Below are 22,026 nucleotides of genomic sequence, written 5' to 3' on the forward strand. Positions count from 1 at the left end.
AACATCTCTGATTACGATATACAAGCTAAGGCCCTCAAAGAAAAATTTTTAAATAGAGGATATCCTCACAGGTTGATCCGCACATCATTTAAACGGGCTCGTTTTTATGATAGGGATTCCCTGTTAACACCAAAAATCAAACAGAATAAAAACCAATTAGTATGCATTACCAGGCATTCCACCCTGAACAACACGGTTAGACATATCATAATGAAAAATTGGCACATCTTGAATAGTGGCTCAGAAAGAGAAAATCACTTCCCAAAACCCATCTTTGCTCAAAGAAGGAATAAAAACATTAAGGATATAGTCTCTCATTCAAGGTTCACAGAGAATCACCCAAGATTGCAGAGAACTATAAATGGGAGCACACCAGTGACAGGTACCTACACATGCAATTCATGTATAGCCTGTACTTCAGCTATGGTAGGTCCTAGCATTAATTATCAGGGACTCACCATTAAACCAACAAAAATATCTAACTGCAAAAGCAAAAATATTATCTATCTACTCCTATGCCCATGCGGGCTGGGATATGTAGGAGAGACTTCTAGATCCCTTGCGACAAGATTGACTGAGCATCGCTCAGCAATCCGCACAAAAAAATCAAATGCACCATTGGTGAAGCATTATCTAGAGCTTCAACATAAACATACGGACATACGATGGTACATTATAGAAAACTGTAACCATGACAACATCGCAAACATAGAACAATTCCGAAAAAAACGCGAGGTATATTGGATTTTTCGCCTGTCATCATACCCCAAGGGTTTGAACCACGAAATACCGTGGGAGAACGCAATCAAATATAACACCTAAATAGGGAACCTGCGCTAACTCTAACAACTCACTTTATGAATTAAAGAAAGGAGAAAGTGAGTTGAAATAGATAATAATTTAGTTACACATATATCTCTTTTTGATCCGAAATAACAAAGGATGCGAAATAAAAATTGGCTGCAACTATTGATATAACCTAAATTAATTCCAACATCAAAGGAGAGGAATGGCACTCTGTCATTAAGAATAAAACAAAATATCTTTTCTAAAAATACCAATCTAGAATGATAAAATCTCACAATATAGTAATCATCTAGACAAGGAATAAGGGAATAAGGGAATTAATATATACTTTAGATCCAAACTGAATCGGGACCAAAATAACTAATAGACAGCCCTATTATCTTCAAACTCATTGAGAAACATCGTCCAACATGGCGTCCGCGATAGTCCATCGTTGATTTCGATGGCACAACAGCGATCGAAATTGCAATTTACTACCAAGAGCCACCGTAATCTCCAAACGTCACCACTAACTAGGCGGAAATACTAATTAATTAAAGACTGGCGCTACTTAGCTAAACTATAAAAAGAACAACCTTAGAAGATAGCACAATACCGCAGCAGACCCCCACGTGAGGCCGCGCAAAAATACTTCAGCAGGTAAGAGTCCGAGTAGCGCGTTGAGAACAGGCTCGTAATAATAGAGACAGCACTGTAAAATATATATGAGGCAATACCTTATGGACGCCTCCGGTAGTTCTATCTCCGGCAATCAATAAAATCTAAATGTACCTTCTAAACTTAGATACAGGAATCTGGAATATTAGGCAGGGACGAGTACAGCACGCTTAGTCAACGACATGCAATTGCAATGCTTTGAATTAGAGAAACCATGCAGTGCGCAGAGTGCCCAGCTTTATGAACGAGGCGTTCAAACTCACAGCGTGTGCATCTTATCTTTCCCACTTCAGAAATAAATCGAGGATTAGGAGGTCATCCAAGCCCCTTTCCTTCGAGCACCTTTGGGAATATAAAACTACTCTATCATAAAGGTAATACTACAGAATGAATCGAGTGACATAACACACAAATGAACTAAAACTCAATTAATAAGTGTGTTGACTGCCTAAACTGATTCGAACACTCGAGCCTTATCTTATTTTTGTGTTTCCATAGGACCCATTTTATCTAGTGCTATGAAGTATTCGTTTTAAATGTGTGAAAATTGAATGCAGATGCCATATCACCTACTATACGGTATCATCTAAAAATTGGTTAGTAAAACATATATATTCCCTTACCCTAAGTATAGGGAACAGTCAATTGTAATTTGATGCTGAAGAAGTAATTGCAAAATATATTAAAGTAAAATATATTTTACCTTGCAGTGCACATCTCTTTAAATAATACTGCACAACGCTACCTAAATAGACTAATCGTACCGCATCTGGCGAATATAGGAATATCAAGAAATATAACGCAGAGTGACGCAAGTGTCACAGCTAAGGTAATCCTGTGATGTTAAGGAGGAATACACAACTACTAACATTAGAAGCAGTTATATATATCTGCTGGGTACTGTACCTTATCCCCATTCTCTCTGTAATTGTTCCCACTAAAGGATACAACAGCTACATCATATACCTGTGTAAAGAACCAGAACCTAGTGCTAACCTGATCGATTGACAGAAGTATCTGGGGTAAGAATTCTAAATAATATAAAGATATTAAAAACTACCCATAGATAAATTTAGCTACAAAAACGCCTGAGACTAACCTGATTTGGCTACAGAAACCCTAATAGTCATCTCAAAGTAATATCTCACTGGTTATACAATTAGCTATCTATCCTGATAATGATGTTTAGAGAAATGAATATGCATGGAAAAGAAACTGAAATATGATCTACAACAACCAACGACCTTAGCGAAATGCCCTAGAAATTTTCAGAAATGTAGCCGATAGACTGTAAATGTAGTGCACAAATAACTGTAAATATAAATTTGTAACAGTTATCCATACATCTTGTTCTTTTTTAGAAAAGTCGAGTGGTTCTCCAGAAGAAGGCGTGAATACGCCGAAACGCGCGTAGAGACAGATCGTTAACACCACTTGTTTGATTTGCTGTATTGTTAAATTTCTTTTTTTCATTTTTTTAAAACAATTGTGTATATAAACTGACAAGATTGCCATTTTGAAATATGATCGTTTGGACAAATATTTTCTAATACAATCTTTTTTATTATGTTTGAACTTTGATTGAATAAATTTTATATTTTTAATAAATGAACTATAAATATCAATTTGTTGTCTGCTGTCAGTACATGTATTTGAAGTGCACTACATGAGGGTTATTTGTGGAAGGCTACAAGTATTTGTGTCACTAGCAATTGTTATCCATATAGGACCTATTAGTTGCCTAGGATATGTTATTTTTATAATATTGTTGCCCTGACCTAGGAACTATCTAACTTTATCAGGGGGTCCCTTGTTGTCATATACTATCAAATACATAGCTACCAGTCACGGATAATGCAGGAACTCAATAACATACTACATGCACAAATCTGGATGGACCCTAAGTACGTTTTATTGGACATTCACACTGACGTCGATATTCCCAGACGTCAACTTCTGCTGAGTAACCTAGGCCTCGTAGTGGCAAAACATGATATAGCCAAATAATGGGAAAGACCAGGACTTCCCACCTTGAAAGACTGGCGGACTGGCATGAACAGGTACATGGGTGCCGAAAAGACATTACATAAAGCGAGGGGAGGCCCGAGAAAGTTTAGAAAAGTCTGGCAGCCATGGCTGAGCTACTACAATATAGAGATGGAAGCAGAGGGGACAGATGTATTGGGAGGCACATAAAATGGCGCGCAGGCATAGGGTTCGTTACTCTAGGCCCACACCTAGCTAAGGGACTTGAGGGGTGTCCAACACAAGGGGTGGGCGGCATCGTAGGTGTCATGAAGGAAAATCATAATGCCATAAACTCTGTATCCTTACTAACTGTAAATCTTGTCATTTGTAATCAATGGACACTGATTGAGATGAAGCTCTGAGTTGTTTGATGTTTTATCACAAAATAATAAAAAATATTTAAAAAATAAATATATACTGTCCAAAGGCAACTGTGTAGTAGTAGGGTTAGTGTTAAAACTAACAGCATTGGTAACAGATGCTTTTATGCTCACTGATGGCAGTGTTTCTGTTGATATATTGTTAGTGGCGATAACATGCTCATCACTGGTTTAGGACTCTGTGTCATTTAGGCTGGTAGACTGAGCATATAAGCATGTTGCTCAAGGCCTGTAATCGTAGAAACAAGGAATGCATGCTTGTCAGGTATAACATCTGAATGAGAAAAGATTCTTCCATCAATCCAGGCCGCCTGATGGTATTAAGTCATTTCCATGGTGTCTCCATTTCTCAGCAAAGGCATACAGCTGAGAAAAACTGAAGCAGGCAAAATAGACCTCCATGTTATGTCTTAAACTCTATGGAATGCTGTACAAGGCATCAACATAACTTGTGAAAAATGGAGTAGGGCTACCAGTACATGGATGAAATGTATAAAAGGGCCTCATTCAAGATCAAGCACCACGGTAACACGTAGATTTCTCGTTCCATTTGTACTGCTGCAGGACTGAGATAGACCTGCATAGGGTTGCCTCCTTTCCCCCCACTCTAACATCAATAACTATTTCAGTGCTGACGAAGGAATGCATGGGGCTTTATTCTCCAACACAGAATGGGAAGTAAAACAGTTCTAGCCCTAATATTTGCAGACTAAATGATGCTGCTAGATGTAATACCTGTGGGTATACAATGTGAGTTTGACTTGCAGGAGGGACCAACTTTAGTTGCCATTTTGGACAATCAAAATCAATAATGGTTACTGGCTATACTTAGTGGTGTACTAGCTGACCTCAAGTTAACTTGGGAATCCTTAGTTGTTGCATAGAGACATAGCATTGTGGCTCCAGCATCTTGCTTGGCAAGATTCAACAGATGTTAAAGGGGAAAGATCCAATAGACGTCACAGGCAAAACTTGAGCTTAGTCTACAGAATAGCACATATGGACAAAGTGGTTTCTGTTGCGATCTTTTTGGCAGCAGAATGGCTGTTTACCCCATATTAAAGGATTTAAATCTGACACGCAATATTTCCTAGCTGAGACACTCAATTCCATTTAAAGGTGTAGGGCTTGAATGTTTCTTAAAATTAGGATACTGTGCCACAGCGAGGGGTTACGGGCAACCTGCTGTTGCCAAAATACAAACGCACTAAGACTTCACTTGCAGTTTGTAGGGAATGTAGGAAAATGCCCCTTCTTGCGTTGTCACCCCCGCTTTTTGCTCAATTTTATTGCTGGTTTTTGACTCTACACACTCAGACACTGTTGTGCCCAGTGTATGTGCTCAGACTCCTAAAAACTTGTCAAATTGGTATACACAGAATTGCCATATTTGCCATACCTATAAGTCCCAATTATATGGTACAATGTGCACCCAGGCCCTGGAAGTTAACAGTCACTAGTCTGATGCAGCACACATTGTGCCACCACTAGCGTGACAGTGCAAAGCAGTTTTAAAACTGCAAATTTGGAATTGTCAAAATAAACCCTTTTGGCAGGTGTAAACACTCCTTTTAAATATTAGTAAGTCATCCTTTAGTTAAACTTAATGCCCAATACGGATCAGTGAAATACATTTTTAAATAGTATATGTCAGAGTTTAATGTTTAACATGTCCTTACAGTGATGATGCTCTAAAAATCTATTTTCTTTGTCGCAGGCTTCGCTGATCAATAGGAAAACGATGAGATACTTTATTAAAGTTAATTAAGTTACCTCTGCTTAGGAATCAGCTAAAAAAAAAATCTTGGACTTTCTAAAATAGTGATTACAACTTCAATTGATTGGCAAAGTCGAATATGTAACAGCTATTTTATACAAGGTACTTTTAAAATGTTCCCTTTAGCCTGCCTAAAGCCTCTAGAAATACAATTTGCCTAAGCTTCCAAATGTCACCCAGGAGCTGAATGGCATTTCGATTGGGTGGGAATATGCTCCCAAAGCAGAGATAAGAGCCTCGGGTAGGTGGAGGTGTCCTTTTTCTCTGACTGGAGCACCGCTTTGGTAGGCCCAGGAATTTAATTATCTTCAAATGGGCCTTCTCTGTCACAGGCAGATTCAGCTCACACCTGGGCTTTCCCCTTCTGTTGTCCTTGTAGCCAGCCAGGCATCAATCCAGTGGGAGAGGAAATGCCCCTAGAGCTGGTTTTAAGTGACCACAGTGGAGGTTTTGCTTTTTTTCCTGGCCACAACCCTTATGCGGGCAATTACTCAAGTCAGGACAGGTTTTGCCCTCTTGGATTTAGATATAAAGGAGCACTGGGGGATTGTTAGCAGATAGCACATAGGAACTGGCACATAGGAACTGCTGCACATGTGGGTAAGGTTACCCTGGAAACGTTTTTACTATTTGACAGTGAGGGGTTATTGTCACCCCCATCTATTGTCTAATGCCAGGCATAAAATGCCATAAATGATTCCTCTGGCCAATGTCATCCGCGCACACAACTCCAACAGCCTCTCCTACACAGATGACATCCAACTCATCTCATACTCTCACTCTCGGACAAGACCCCGAAGGCCATAAACAAGTTCACCGCCTGCATAACTGTTTCAACCTCAACACGGACAAGACAAAAGTAGTAATTGTTTGAAAGAACACCTCACCAAGCAAACTGGACATGACTGCACAAGTCAACGCCATCACTGCGTCCTGTTTCCACACCTTAAATATGCTGAGGAAGTTTCACTCATGCCCTAATTACCAGCAAGTTGGACTATAGAAGCACCTATGCCAGGATCAGCAAGCAACTTCTAGAAGACTGCAAACCATCCAGATGGCATCAACCAGACTCATTCTCAACCTCCCACGCAGAACTCACATTGCACTACACCTCAGCGAAATACACTGGCTTCCAATACACAAACGCGCTCATTTGAAACCTTTCACACACATTCAAGGTAATTCGCAACTCGGGCCCCACCTACCTGAACAGTCACATCTCCTTTCACCAACCATTCAGACACCTCTGCTCTGCAGGACTCCTACTCGCCAACTTCCCACGGATACACAGAACAAGATCAGGAGGGCGAGCGTTCTCTTACATCGCTCCTAAAGCATAGGCGGGCCTCCATTTCCACATCAACGCATCCTCCTCTCTTCTTGAATTCCACAAGAAGCTGAAGGCCTGGCTTTTCAATTAACCAACCTACATTAGGTAGGGCTATGGGCACACACCTGCTAAGGGCCAGGATACCCTCATGGGTGATAGCTCGCTTTAAAAATACACGTAACACCACTACTGGACACCTTCTTCAGGACGCTGCCAGAATTGTGGAAGTCAAAAAATGGACTGCTCCTGCTTTTGTGACCTGTGAGGAGAACCCTAAGTGCTCCCACATGTACCTAGGACATAGAAGTGGACTTCAAGGGCCAATCGGCTGATCTCCTGTTAAGCTACAGTGACATAATAGCTGCAAGAAGCACAATTTCCTGACGAGCCCAGCTGACCAGTTTAACTGGAGCTTCCCTGGACCCAACTGGCGACTTCTGTTGGAGTGAGTCTTGAACCCCAAAGTGCTGTTCCTGAGGTCATGGAAATCTTGGCTGGGGTAACAGTGTACTCCTCCTTCCAAAGTGCCAAAGATAGGACTTTCACATTTTTCCCCAAGTGTTTCCTCTGAAGAACAGACTGGAGACCGGGACCACTGTCAAGCTAACGCAGTCGACATTGAATCACCGGTTGGATCCAACTTGCTGGTTCATCCCACTGAAGGAGATCGGACTTCCAGAAAACATTCTAAGTCCAAAAGTAGAGGGCTTCACCAAGAGTGATAAAGAGCAGAAGCCGATCGTCATCCAGCATGGATGCCGGACTCCGCCCTGCTCAAAGCTTTCAAGCCTTCAACAACTGCACCAGGACCCTGCTCTTAGGCAACACGCCGTTGAACCCCCAGTTCAGATCCAACTTGCAGTTTGCCCTGTCAACAACTTATTGAGGACCACCTTTATCCAGAAATGTACAAGTCCAAAGGTAACTCTTTGGCCAGGGACCTACCATGGCTTCATATCTAACCCATGCTACATCGCAGTAGGCCTTCGCCCCATTGTCTTCTGTTATTCAATCTTCTGATGTATCATAGGCCAACACCTAAAACCACAGCACTATTCAAGATGGGGTTTTGATACAACATGTATGAGGAGCCTATAACCGCTTCACTGCGGAGCAAATTCTCCCGCTGTGCGGGAGAATCCCAAGCATGCGGAAAACGGACAGCCCCCAGCCATCTTCCGCACACGCCCACCATGATGTCAGACGGAAATGGTTAGGTATGTTTCTCTTTTATATTTGATGGGTGCCTGGCTTAATATTGTGAATAAGGAGAACTACGTGTGCGACTGGTACTCACTGAGAGAGTATTCTTTAGGTGTGACACCAGTGTGGCCACCTAGGGATCTGCCCCGTAAGATATTTTAACATGTGCCATTAAAGGAGCACATTTAACAAGTGTAGAGTTCTGAAGTTCATTGTATGACTTAACCAAAGTACATATACAATTTTTCTTTGTTGTGATATATGTATATGCTTTCAAGTAGAATGACACACAATAGGCTTGCTAATGGCATTGTCATACTATGATCAGACGGTTAGTTAAGTGATATCATATGGTAGAAGTGAAGATACCACTTTCCAGGCAAGTGAAAATAAGAGCCACTGCCACAGCACGGTCTTAAGATACCTTACAACTTCATAACAACGTTTGATATCAAAGAATCCACATTGAAGTTAACTTTTAGCTTGTGCAAGGGGAGTATTTGATTCAACATGAAACCACAAGTTTTTTAGTTTTGTAGCCAATTATTGCTAGGTTACCTGTAATGAACATATTTACCCACAATGAATGCAATAGAGCCACGTCTATTGTGTTACTTACCATTTAATACATAACTAATGGAATGCACAACAATGAGTCACAAATTGAGACAGATCAATTAAAAATCTAACAATAAAGTCAAAATCAAGAAGGGGTATGCGTTCACAAAACTAGATCCTAGACAAACAGTTTGATATACGTTGCTGCTTACCAAGTCCAGTATTTTACGTTTGTACACACATCTTCTTTTACTACACTCAGTCGAGTCTTCATTATGTTCTATGCCCAGAACAAATTGACCTGCATCCTCTGTCTATGCCAAACAAGCAGCTAAATCCCCTTGCAATTTATATCGTCCATGTACTATCTAAATGGTCCCCCATTCCTATGAACTTGAACCCACCAGCATTTTGTGCTTACAAAGAACTCAATAAAAATAAAAAAAACATACATATTTTAGCTTTTACGTTAGGGAAACTCTTTAAAGGCTCCAATTCTGTCCATTCTCACCATGAGCAGCTTGGACCACTGCATGTGGGGCTCAAACACACCAGACTCGAGGTAAACAATGCGGCACTGGTCAGGGCTCAGTCGTGGGGAAAAGACAGCCTTGGAATCATCCGAGAGGAGTTCTGCAAAGACAAGGTATAGGATGTGGGTTGGAGAGAAGGATAGCCACATGTCAATATAAATCTGTTGAGAGGAGGAGCTGGGTCACAAAGTAAAGTGGAATAAAATGTACTTACCACATTTTCCTCCAGTTAGATCCACATAAAACAGAGCTGATCTGAAAAAAGCAAGAACAAAGAAAAGGTTTATTTCCTTCTGAAATTGTGCATCGTCACATAAATCAGAGGACTTTTTCATCAGGTTGGATCGACATGTTTGAAACCAAAGCAGCAGCAAAATCCAATCTTTAAGAAACTAGCAACCAGGACAACACACCTCTCACTTTGGACTATCCATGCCAAAGCAATATAAATGCAACAGTTCTCCTACCAAGGTAGGCATGAACTACTCAGCTATGCCCATCCCAGCATTTTAATGCATGTAGATTCCTTCCAAAGCCCCTATTATCCATATGGCAAATTTTATTTACTCTATTCACGTACATTTAGATCATTTATGTATGTAATGTGATAAACGCACTCCATACATTCCAATTTCCAAGAGGCACATCATTGATTTTGATGTGATCTCACTTGTCACAGGAGCCCAATGTCCTTTTGCACAGATAATAAATGGTCTGAAACGATGCACAGCAGTGTTATAATCTGGTAATCAGATAGAAAATATTTTGGGTGCACACGTGGGTAGTGTCTCCGTCCAAGACACATGGAAAAATGATCAAAGGGTTGTGTATGCATGAGCCATGCTGCTACATCCCCACGGATGGCACACCGGGTAAATAATTCTTCAAAGTGTAAACTTAGTAGTTCAATTTATTTAGGCAAAAGTAGAATCTCAACGACAGATTGATATTTAATTCATATCAATGAGTAATCCATGTTCAATCAAGTTCATTATTCAAAACGAGGAACAATCATGAAATGCGACTCCAATGCATTTCGGGCTGTGCCCTTTATCAAGGAGTGCTGTAAGGAAGGAGACGAATCACCATCAGATTATATGTCATAAAGACCAACTGAAACGAACAGCGCGCTGCGCTCAAATGAAATATGGGGGCCAAGATGCAATAAGTGCTTAAAGTGCCGATCAAAAAGAAGTGACAGGGAAACCAATGCATGACATAGCTAAATGCGGCAGTTTCACTACAAACTCCCAAAGTGCTCGTGAACTAACACAGACGTGCAGGGTGGTATGCGCGTTGAACAGAAAACCATTCAAAAAGCCATTCAGAAACTTACTTCAAGTTCAGTGTAACGGCACGCGTTACTGACAGGTTCATAGTTCCCAGCCAGGAAATTCACAAAGATCTGAATAATCCACCTTTTCGACCAATCGTGTCCACCAGAGGTTCAATTCACGAAGCGACTGGTAAGCTGATTGACAAATATCTACAACCCATTGTCACCAAAGCTCAGAGTTACATTAAGGATACTACTGAATTCTTAATCAAATTATCTAACATTCAGATAAATCACGACAATCACTACATAATGTGCACTGCTGATGTCAGCTCCTTGTATACATCTATCCCTCACCAGGGAGGCATTGAAGCCATTGAACAGGCTTTGCTCACCAGCGATATTGAATATTCCATGTAAGCTTTCCTTATGGAATTGATGGTATATACTCTTTACCATAGCTACTTTCAAGTCAACAATGAGTGGTTCCTACAGCTTTCTGGAATGGCTATGGGAAATTGTGCTGCCCCTTCATATGCCAATATTTATATGGAAAACTTTGAAAAAACACACATATATGGCGACCAAACAAATCATGAAAAAATTCTAATGTACGTCAGATATATCGACGACTTATTCCTCATCTGGATGGATTCCAAAGAGTCTCTTGAACAATTCCTTTGTCAACTGAATTCCAAGGACGACCGTATCAAACTCACATGGGAGACCAATGACACGGAAATCACATTTTTAGACGTCAACATAAAAATCACCTCCAATGGGCTCATCACTAATCTCCATAGGAAAAAGACTGACCGTAACAACACCCTGCACTACAAAAGTCATCATCAGGAGTCACTCAAAAGACATTTGCCGTTTTCTCAACTTTTGAGAGTCAAACGCATCGTTTCAGATGAACATACTTTGGATATGCGCATGGATGAAATGCAGAAGCGATTTGTGGAGAGAGGTTACCCTGCACAGGTTGTCAAAGATGCACAACTTCGAGTTACACAAATCACCAGACAAGAAGCTTTGTCCAAAAAACCGACCTCAGAACAACCACGTAATGTCTTGGTTTCCAAATATTCAACTGTCAGTAAGATCTACAAAAAGATCATATTGAAACACTGGCCTATCCTCCAGATTGAACCAGACTTCGAGGAATTGTTCACACCTACACCGCTGTTTGCTCACACTCGAAGCAGAAACATCAAGGAAATATTGTCTAACCCTACAACCTCTGGTCAACAATATAAAGGCACACAACCGTGTTTGAACTGTAGACACTGTAACTCCGTCATCAAAGGTAACTTCATTCACCACCCCATGAAAGGCAAGGTTATCAAGCTTCGAACCAACGCCACGTGTGACTCTTCAAATCTAATCTACGCACTTAAATGCCCATGTGGCAAACTCTATGTGGGGAAGACCGAAAGAAAAATAAAGATACGCTTAAACGAACACAAGTCGAACATTCGACTAAAAAATGTGAAGTCCAACATTGCCATGCATTTTGATGAAGCTCGCCACTCTATTGCACAATTGCAATACATCATTTTGGAAACTGTTACCAAAAAGGAGGGTACTGACAACAATAAACTCCTTTTGAAGAGAGAACTGGAATGGATATATCGCCTCCAGACCCAAAAGCCTTTTGGGTTAAATGATCGCTGTGAATTTAGTTGCTATCTATAATGCCAATACTATGCTACATTGATTGCTTGCTGCGTGTGTTCCTGCACACTTTGTCATTTTTTGTCATTAATTTTTGTCATTTTTCCACTGGTTTCCTTTGTTACTACCTTGCACGTTTATTCTCACTTTTATCTTTCATTTCGACTAGTTTTCATATTTCTTTCACGGGTTTATTTCCTTTGGTGATGACTAAATCTCCCCATTCCAGCATGGCGTCCAAATAATCCGCACACCAGTTTAGTCTGTCTTCTATGTCTACATCTCTGGTTTCGCGCTATATTGGTGTCTCAGCTTCCTGGCTGGGAACTATGAACCTGTCAGTAACGCGCGCCGTTACACTGAACTTGAAGTAAGTTTCTGAATGGCTTTTTGAATGGTTTTCTGTTCAACGCGCATACCACCCTGCACGTCTGTGTTAGTTCACAAGCACTTTGGGAGTTTGTAGTGAAACTGCCGCATTTAGCTATGTCATGCATTGGTTTCCCTGTCACTTCTTTTTGATCGGCACTTTAAGCATTTATTGCATCTTGGCCCCCATATTTCATTTGAGCGCAGCGCGCTGTTCGTTTCAGTTGGTTTTTATGACATATAATCTGATGGTGATTCGTCTCCTTCCTTACAGCACTCCTTGATAAAGGGCACAGCCCGAAATGCATTGGAGTCGCATTTCATGATTGTTCCTCGTTTTGAATAATGAACTTGATTGAACATGGATTACTCATTGATATGAATTAAATATCAATCTGTCGTTGAGATTCTACTTTTGCCTAAATAAATTGAACTACTAAGTTTACACTTTGAAGAATTATTTACCCAGTGTGCCATCCGTGGGGATGTAGCAGCATGGCTCATGCATACACAACCCTTTGATCTTTTGCACAGATACCCATATGGCCTATGTAATGCCCTTATAAACACCCTCAGCAGCCTCCTGTCTGCATGTTTTAGCAGAATAAAGGGAGCCACTGAAAGATGCTCTTACGACTAATGTAGGACTGTAACAGCTCAGTACAATTGCAGACCAGGAACCATCAGGTCTTCATGCAACAGACAAAGGGTTACAAGGTGTGGTGCTGCGGCCAGGGCGACTGACACCAGCCGCAGGGGCTCACGGTTCAAACCCTGGCGACAGATCAGCCCAGCACCATGTGACTCTGGGAAATAGCATGCTTAATCTTCCCGGCGGCCCCCAGCGCCGGGATGCCTCCGGTGTAGCTGTGCGCTTTACAAATACTGGATTTACATTTTACATTTTTACAATGCAAAAAGAGAAAGGACATGCCATCAGTGGGAGCATGATGAAACAATGTGGGCTGTGCACTTCTACATTTGAAAAATAGGGATTATTTTAGATCAGTGAAGGTACAAAAAGGGAGGGTGGTCAACAATTACAATGCATGTCCCCAAAGGGTCATATCATTCACAGTATGACCTTATGTTTGATCTTTTCATTTTCGGGCACTGGTAAAGTTATGAAGTTGTTGCAATTATTGCGCACTCATTTTTTAGAATGGCGTAATGTCGAGACTTACTCTTTTCAAGCACTTCTGGCCTTAGAAATAGAACACTGACATGACAGATCCTACTCCTGCCCAGTTGGCCTTTTAGAGATGAGCCACATTTCCACTGCCCAATCCACAGTCCTGTTAGTATTCAGGTAGGATGATGACATGTAAATGACTTTGACCTAAGTCTTCATGCCTGCCATGTGACTACTATGTAAGCAGACCTGTGTCATGTGAGACACAGTCACCAAGTCTGGTATTGTAGCCAGCAGCTCCCAAGTTCTAGCATAGGAAGCGCTATTGCCTGAAAACCTAAACTGACTAAAGATATCACATTACCAGGTCTGCCATCCTTAAAGAAGCAGATTAGAGAGAGGCAACCCAACAGGCAATATTGAAATTATGTTACTAACATACAAGTGTTTCCTAGGAACAAGGATAAAAAAAAGCAATTTTCATTCAAATTTTAAAGAAAAACAAAAACACACCAAAGCGGTCAAATATAATTGGTATCAGTTGCTCATCTGGAGTTTGGTGGAAGGTTGAATGACATTTATCACATTCATTCTGATAGAAGCATCTGGATGCACACACACTGTTCAGATAGACCAGGCTGGTAGTCCCCTTCAGGTGCAGGTCAGCAGCCAGAAACAATATTAAAGAGGTGCTCATCTTGTCCAAATCTCAAACCAACTCACTGGGCTTTTGGCTGTGCCCCCAATGTAACACACACCTGACCTACAGGTGGAGTGCAATATCTACACCCCTCCACAAAGGCAGATATCGGACTTCTGGTTAAATAGTTTAGGTTATAGATGGAATTCCTATGCCAGGAGCTTGTGTAAACTGCTTAAGAACGAGCCCATTAAATACAAAAAGAAAAAACTAAGGGCTGACCGACTTAAAACAGCAGAAGGAGCAAAAAACTGGAGATAAGAGTGGAGGAACTTGAAAGGTGACATCAAAACTTGCTGAACCTACTGGCCGATGGGGAGAACAGGTCCAGGAGAAACAACTTGTTGATTAGAGGGGATCCGGAGGAAATCCAGCAGTCACGGATCTAGACCACTATGTTAAAGGTCTCTTCCATAGACTTTTGCAGTGGACTGACAACTCTAACACAGAACTATATCGCACTCACAGGCTACTTTGAACATAAAAAATAAGAAACAAGGTGATCCCAGATGTGCAGATGAGTCACTTTTTTTAGATCAAGAGGAGCTCCTGAGGCCTGCCAGGAAAGCTGAACCTATCACATACAGGATTCGCCACATCATGGTTTTCCTGGACACTTCAGCAACCACATTTGCAAGAAGGAAGGTCCTCAATATGGGAAACGGCCACTACAACGAGGCCGTTTCAACGAAAACCTTAACCACGCATGCATTACAATGCATGCGTGGTTACAACGACAGCCTTTACCACGCATACTTTTACTACGAAGTACGTAGTAAAGGCATGTGTGGTAAAGGGTACAAATAAAAAAAGGGGGGTTGGGGGGGCTTGCCCCCCCCCCAAAAAACCACTAACCTTTAGAGGAGATGTGCAGGAAATCGGCGGCGCAGGGGAAGGAAACGGCCGTTTATTTTTTCTACGTATGACGTCACCACGGAAAAAACGTGGAGAAGGAAAAGCGTGAAAATAGTATTCCGTAGTAACGCATGCGTGGTAAAGGCATGCGTTACAACGGAGTTCGTTGTAAGATCATACAACCCCTCAATATAGCAACTATCTATTTTTTTAATGAAGATCCATTATTGATGGGGATACCCTTCCTGGCTGTTACTTCAGCTGAATGGCAAGTAACATGCTGTGACGACTAGAGAAGAAGCAATCAAGCTGTGGAATGTTTTGCCCAACTGAGGAAATTAAAACAATTCATCAAATTAAGTGCTATTGAAATGGCAATCCCAACATTCAAAGGAGGACAAGAAACAAATGCTGACTGGAGGATGGGCTGGAAACTGATGTGGACCCAGGCCTGCAGCCCCTACCCAAAGCAAAATAAATTAAATCTTCTCTTTAATTACTTTGAAATAAGAGCCAGTGCCATTGGGGTTAAAACCTGGTCGGTGGTAGCTAGCTGCTATGCAAATGGAATGTATTATTGTGTGCAGCTGAGTAAAGTTGATTCTGTTTACCTAAGTGTAACATCACTTATCAATGTCATTCTTGCTATGCTCCTGGTTAGAAACATGTAAATACAGTTATTTGAAAAGAGTATACAACTCCATATGCCACGCTCACAGCAATGCACAGTCCTACTGCTGTGCAGCCTACCACAATCAAGTCACAATACAGCTAACATAACACAACACAAGATCACTTACCATCATCACAGGCCTAACAGGTCCTGGTACAAATTGCAGTACCACACTCATAGTTAGGCATTGGGCAAACCATGAACTCATGACCCACAAATAGATTGGACAGTCTCTCTAATACCCAACAACCTGCTGTTGCAGTCTCCCCATCTCTCTCACAGCATACCTTCATCACCACACACCCTACCATCCCAAGTCACATAATGCATTAAAAAAACATATATCAGATAATTTATAAGAGAACCACACCCATCGTCATGCCTGCACATACACTTACCGTCTCCCAGCTGTAAATCCACAACACAGGATACCACATGCCTCAACCCGACCCCAGTATGAAGCAAAACCCACAGTCACATGCCACAGTATAACTGAGACAATCCACAATACTATGCGGTTATGCAACAGCAGAAATGTACAATTCCACTACCAGGAAGCAAAAGCTATCATTGTCTAAAACACAGAAATATTAAAGTCTTAGGCCTTTAATGTTTGAGTCATTAATCAACGTTCAACTCTCAATGGAATAAAATGCTTCTAAACTATGGGAAGACTACATGCAAGAGCCACTCAAGCTAACAATAGGAGCACTTGTCTCTCTGGAAGACTAAAAATTAGATTTTAGAGGGCTAGTCCTTGGTACAGACAGCTTCATTAACATTTTCTAAAATGTTGAAGAGCTCTAAAGTCAGAAATAGTTTCTATTTAGGTCACGAGAATTGGAAGTATGCATCACAAGCAATAGTTGCACTTTAATGTAGGCATTGAAAACACACACCCTGCAATTCTCTATCATGAAAGTCATATGTCCCTAAACAGGTTAACCATTTCTGCCAGCATGGTGCTGAGCAAATATCAATGCCATGCCAACAGACTGCTTAGGTGATGCCCTTTGAAAAGATTCAGTTCTACTTATCATTTACGTCCTAATCCTTGTGGCACAAGATTACTCAATTCTACTTTAAATGTAATGCAATGCAATGATGCCCTAGTCCCTACCTACGGTACAAAAGGGGGTGGTGATGGACAGAGCATCTGAACCAATCAAACACTCACACCCAGTCAACAGATCTGGGTTTAATCCATCACCGTTCTTTATCCCACTCTGCCACCCCAGTTCAGACACGGCCGTATGCAAATCAGTCTGACCCTGTGCCTCATGGGAACAGTCCAGCCCGAAACCGGTCCTTGGATGCTTGCTTCCAGTCCAGGGAGGACCTGGCTTGGCAGTTCGGGCTGGACTGTTCCCATTGTGCACAGGGTCAAGACTGATTTGCATATGGCTGGGTTTAAACTGGAATGGCATGGTGAGCAAAATAACGATGGATTTAGGCCCAGATCTCTGTACTGGGGTGAATGTACGACATTGTTCTGCATTCTGTCCATCACCTGTTGTTTTTGCACTAGTCCCTACCTACAGCACTCAGGAGCACTAACATAAGTGTAGTGGCTGTGCTGGCAACCACAGCTCCGCTTCATAGAAACACCTAATTTCAGAAGAGAGCTCCTTAGAAATGTAAGACTCTACACGTTTGAACTACATGTCTCAAAACACTTGGCAGGAGGGCTCATTTACTCTACTAAACTGTTAGACTCTTTAGAGCAAAATAACCCTCAAATGGTCCTAATTTATCTAGTTCTCAGACAAGGGTAGTACCTCAAGATTACTCAGATATAAACAGTTTGTAAGGCAAGGTGTCATTCAGAAAGGTTTCAAATAATCTTCTAAACCAATTCATATAAGTCAGTATGAAATCTCTCACACTCAGTATGCATGCATCTGAGAGTATGGAATGGAGGTAGTCCCATTGTCCCATTGTGTCTACAGCCAACATGGACAGGCAAGAGGTGCTCCTATCAAAATTGCGTTAGAGACACTTATCTTTACCATTTAATGTGCATTCTCGGTACAGAAAAATGTGAGCCCAATGCACGCAAAGCCACCTGGATTCACAAGGCTTTCTACTTTTCTACACAGTACCACACTAATGATTTTTCCAGCATATAGGCCTATACCTGTTAGTAGAAGAATGTGAACGAAAAATAAACTTAATACACCACCCTTGAACTGTATGAAGTGCTGCTTTCTACTGTATTGTGAAGTGACTAATCAAATGCCTGATATGGTTTTAACAACAACAGTATGAACACTCAGGACATCAGAAATATGCTACTAGCATGGAAGGTCTTTTGTTTCTCATATGCAATACATTACATCCTCTCACGATTGAACCCGCCTGCAATCCTCACCAATACACTATGCTGAATCTGAACTTTTGCTTCAGTTAATTAAGGTACCCCTACCTCTGGCGTAATTTGTGGAACTGTATGAATACTGCACCACAATTACAGATGTTACTCAATCGGGTCTTGAGTGTTTCATCACCACAGGCATGATTTACTATGGTCTAGATACTGAGAAGCTGCATTTAGAGCTTCTTCAAAAGTGATTTTGACATCAGTTTGTACTCCTTTCAGTGCTGAAAATCATTTCAGGAAAGAAAATGTTGAAATCCTGCTCTTGGCCAGAAAAGCATTGAAATGCTATGTGCAATTAGTTTGTCTCTTTTTCTGCTTCAGAATTCAATTTAAATGCTGTAATTTCAGTTTCGGAAGACCTTTGAGCCTTATTATCGCTTTGTTAGTGTGTGTTCAGCGAACAAAGTTCCTTAAGCTTTGGCACAGTAAAGTCAACCATTCCACCCAATCTTTCAAGGCATTACAGTTAACTACAGTGTTGACCTAAGTTCCTTTGTTTTGTTGGTCGACTTTATTCTGCTTTCTGACTGCCTTTGAGTATCAATAGTGCTATATCACTAGGGATTGTGGAGTGCTTTGGTCTGGAGATGGTGATCTTGACCTACAACCCCAAAGAACCATTCAGCTTTCACTGAGGCATATCCAGAATGTTCAGAAAGCATGTTATCATCACAATGGCCCACATGCATCAAGCATTTTTGGAGTCGCAAATGGTGCGATTCCTTAAAATCGGCTGTTTGCGAATGCAAAAGTGCTGTTTGGGATGCATCATGCTATTTTAGAAATTGCAATTTTTTTGCAAATTCTAAAATTGCGATAGCACATAAGAAATCGCAATTGTGCGATTTCTAAAATGCTATGCATCATTTCTGAAAAATGTGCAATTTTACAAATTGGAAGTGCAAATTACCACGAAGTTCAACCTCGTGGTAATTTGCGAAATTGTTCAAATATGCACAAAAATGCATTTTTTAAACTGTTAAGTTACAGACACACATGTCCTTAGGACATGTGTGTATGTAACTTATACTGAAAAGTACATTTCATGGGTGCAGGGGGGGGTCATTTGCACCCCTCTCTCCACCCTTGAAATGCATTGATGAATTTCTATTTCAAATTGCGAATTCGCAATTCCCATTCATTCCTATGGGCATTTTGGCCCATAGGAATGAATGGGAATTGTGACTTCGCAATTGAAAATTTGCATTTTTTATCCAATTCGGTAAAAATAGCGATTTTTACCGAATTGCAAAAAAAAAAGCTAAAATATTCATGCAGAGCTTTTGCAATTTCTAAATTGCGAATCGTTATTTTTCGCAATTTAGAACTCGCAAAAGCCGATATTGTTGCATGTGGGCCAATATCACCAAGAGCTTTTCTGCCAGTTATTGCCTTAAAAATGGCTAACTGTACCCAATAGTTCTGCAGCTGTAGTCAACAAAACTTATGTCCCTTGCACCCTTCTTGAAAATGGTCCTGAAGTAAATATTGATTACACATCACGTGTTTGTCCATCCCTATGACCCCCTTATTAATATCAGGAATTTAACTTACATTGTATATGCCGGATACTTACTCCGGTGAGAAAAAAAGACTTTTGGTAGCTCGCTCCACTGGCTCCTAGAAAGGAACATCACTTTCTCAGAAATAACTGCTTCTGCCTTCTTGTAGCGATTTGGTACAAGAAGGTAGGATTTTTCCAGAGTTGGTGTGCTAGAGAAGCAAACAGCACCAAAACAAGGTTCGATCGATAAACCAGTCTTTAAAGCCCCCTAACCAATTTTCTAAAATTAAGACTACACTACAAACAAGTGGAGATTAGAGGCCTCTTTTCTTTTCGGGAACACAGCAGATTTCCCAGCTCCAACCAGCTGCTTGTGCCTTCAGAGAGGCCTGAACAGGAGGGCAGGGTCACTGATTCGGAGTAGGCTGGCCTAGTTCAGATTCCAAACTTCCTTGTGTTTTCACGGATTCTCAAGACAGGGCAGAGTTTTAGTTTTATCTGTTCTCACACCAGTAGGAAGGTCCCTGCTTTCTCATGGGCTAGTTCATCCTTTCTGTGGGCATCCTGAGCTCCCAACACCAGCGTATATTAAGTTGTAGTCAGTTTCATCACTACCTTTGGTCAACTTCTATGCTCTAATGGAGGAGTTATTGAGTTTCTTTATTTTTTAGTCACCTGAGGTAAAACAGCAGGTCAGCAATCTTGATCCTATTGACAAGTATGTAGATTCTTTGAAGTTGGGCAGCAACAGCCCTCTTCTAGAGTTGAACCAGTCTTTTCTGCTTCTAAGCTCTGCACAAAGTAAGCCTGTAATTTGGCTATTCTTTCTAAAGTGTTCAAACTTCCTGGTCAGTGCTGGCTTTAGAGAAGCACCCCCAATTCTTGGTCGGTGCAGCAAATGGCCCCTCAAAAAACTGACTGCTGCCTTCTTGCGACAAGTCCCTTTCCTGCACAGGAACATGCGGACACTCTCCATGAGATGTGATCATTGAAGGTTATTGTGAAGCTTCGACCTACAACACCACTAAAGACAGTGATAGAGCAGAGGTGGGGGAAATGTCCACCAGAAACCCCACCCTGTATAGTGCAGGTCACTCATCGTTAAAAATCGAGTGGGCAGCTTGAAGCTTCTCAAAATGTCACAACTCTATCTGGTAAAAAGAAATGCTGATATAAAAGACCAGTAGCATTTGTTAGCTTCTAGAACAGAACACTGGTCTCACCAAAATCGGTTTGGTGACATAAGTTCCCAGACACCTTAGAAAAACAGCTCAAACTACATACTTTTGTCCACTCTCAGCATCAGGGCACCTATGAAGATTTGCCCTACCATTCACATTCTTTAAGGCAACTCCTTCAGAACCCACTGAGGGCATCTCCCTCCCCAGATCTATGCTATTGACCTTTGTGAGGCCATTCAAGGTCAAGGACTGACTTTTCTACTCAGCTACATTGGAGAGAATCACAAACAGGTTGAGCGGCTGCTACAAGATATCTGAAGCAATACCTACAATGAGACTTTCTAAATTCAGTTCCTAAGGGAGGTGCAGCCTTGCACTACAGCCCACACAAACACATTTAACTGAGTACCAGCCACTTGCCCTAACTGAACAGGTAAATGCACAAACAGGATAAGTCAATCCGTCTCCTTGTTGTTAAAGGAAACACATGCATTGAGACATATTAATGATCTTACTATATGCCGAGTCAAAATACGAGCAGAATGTAGTAGATAACAAGCATTAGCAAAGCCAGTTGCTTAACACTGTTGACTTATTAGGCTATCGTTATTGTTAATTTACATTTATAAAGCGCCAAATCACCAATGGTCTCTAAGCGCTATTGACCCAAAACCCTGGAATTCCTTAATTAATTACTGGTCGCACAGAGAGTAGAGGAGACTTATCCGAATGACTCTGAAACCAGGATCGTTTTAAGTTTCTTTCTAAAAGGGAGTAGCCTAGTCTCCCGCATAGACTCTCCAGTAGCTTGTTCCATAGCTGAGGGATCACAACCGAGAAGGCACGCCTTCCCAACGTGGCTCTATTAAAGCGCGGGCAGGCCAGCTGGTGTGTCTCAGATGAACGGAGACAACGACCAGGCACATAAGATTTCAAACGGTCTTTAATGTAGCGAGGCGCTGCTCCAAACTGGGCTTTATGTGCAATGCACAGGCCTTTGAAC

The 22,026-nt window shown here is 41.3% G+C and overlaps 1 protein-coding gene and 1 long non-coding RNA gene across 2 annotated transcripts in view; one reads left to right on the forward strand and one right to left on the reverse strand.

The window, feature by feature from the left end:
* Nucleotides 1-22,026, reverse strand: part of LOC144783082 (acylamino-acid-releasing enzyme-like) — a 716,578-nt gene that overhangs the window by 274,025 nt on the left and 420,527 nt on the right. Inside the window, exons 10-11 of the mRNA XM_078662245.1 lie at nucleotides 9,491-9,531; nucleotides 9,255-9,376 (exon numbers count right to left, since the gene is read on the reverse strand). Of these exons, the coding sequence (XP_078518371.1) occupies nucleotides 9,255-9,376; nucleotides 9,491-9,531 (163 nt within the window). The remainder of the gene's footprint in view (nucleotides 1-9,254; nucleotides 9,377-9,490; nucleotides 9,532-22,026) is intronic.
* On the forward strand, nucleotides 1,314-3,071 carry LOC144783081 (uncharacterized). The gene is made up of 6 exons (XR_013601389.1): nucleotides 1,314-1,446; nucleotides 1,758-1,838; nucleotides 1,963-2,060; nucleotides 2,175-2,293; nucleotides 2,408-2,486; nucleotides 2,826-3,071. It is a non-coding gene; the product is annotated as an uncharacterized LOC144783081 (long non-coding RNA).

This window comes from Lissotriton helveticus, chromosome 9, assembly GCF_964261635.1.
Source record: "Lissotriton helveticus chromosome 9, aLisHel1.1, whole genome shotgun sequence".
Classification (NCBI taxonomy): Eukaryota; Metazoa; Chordata; class Amphibia; order Caudata; family Salamandridae; genus Lissotriton; species Lissotriton helveticus.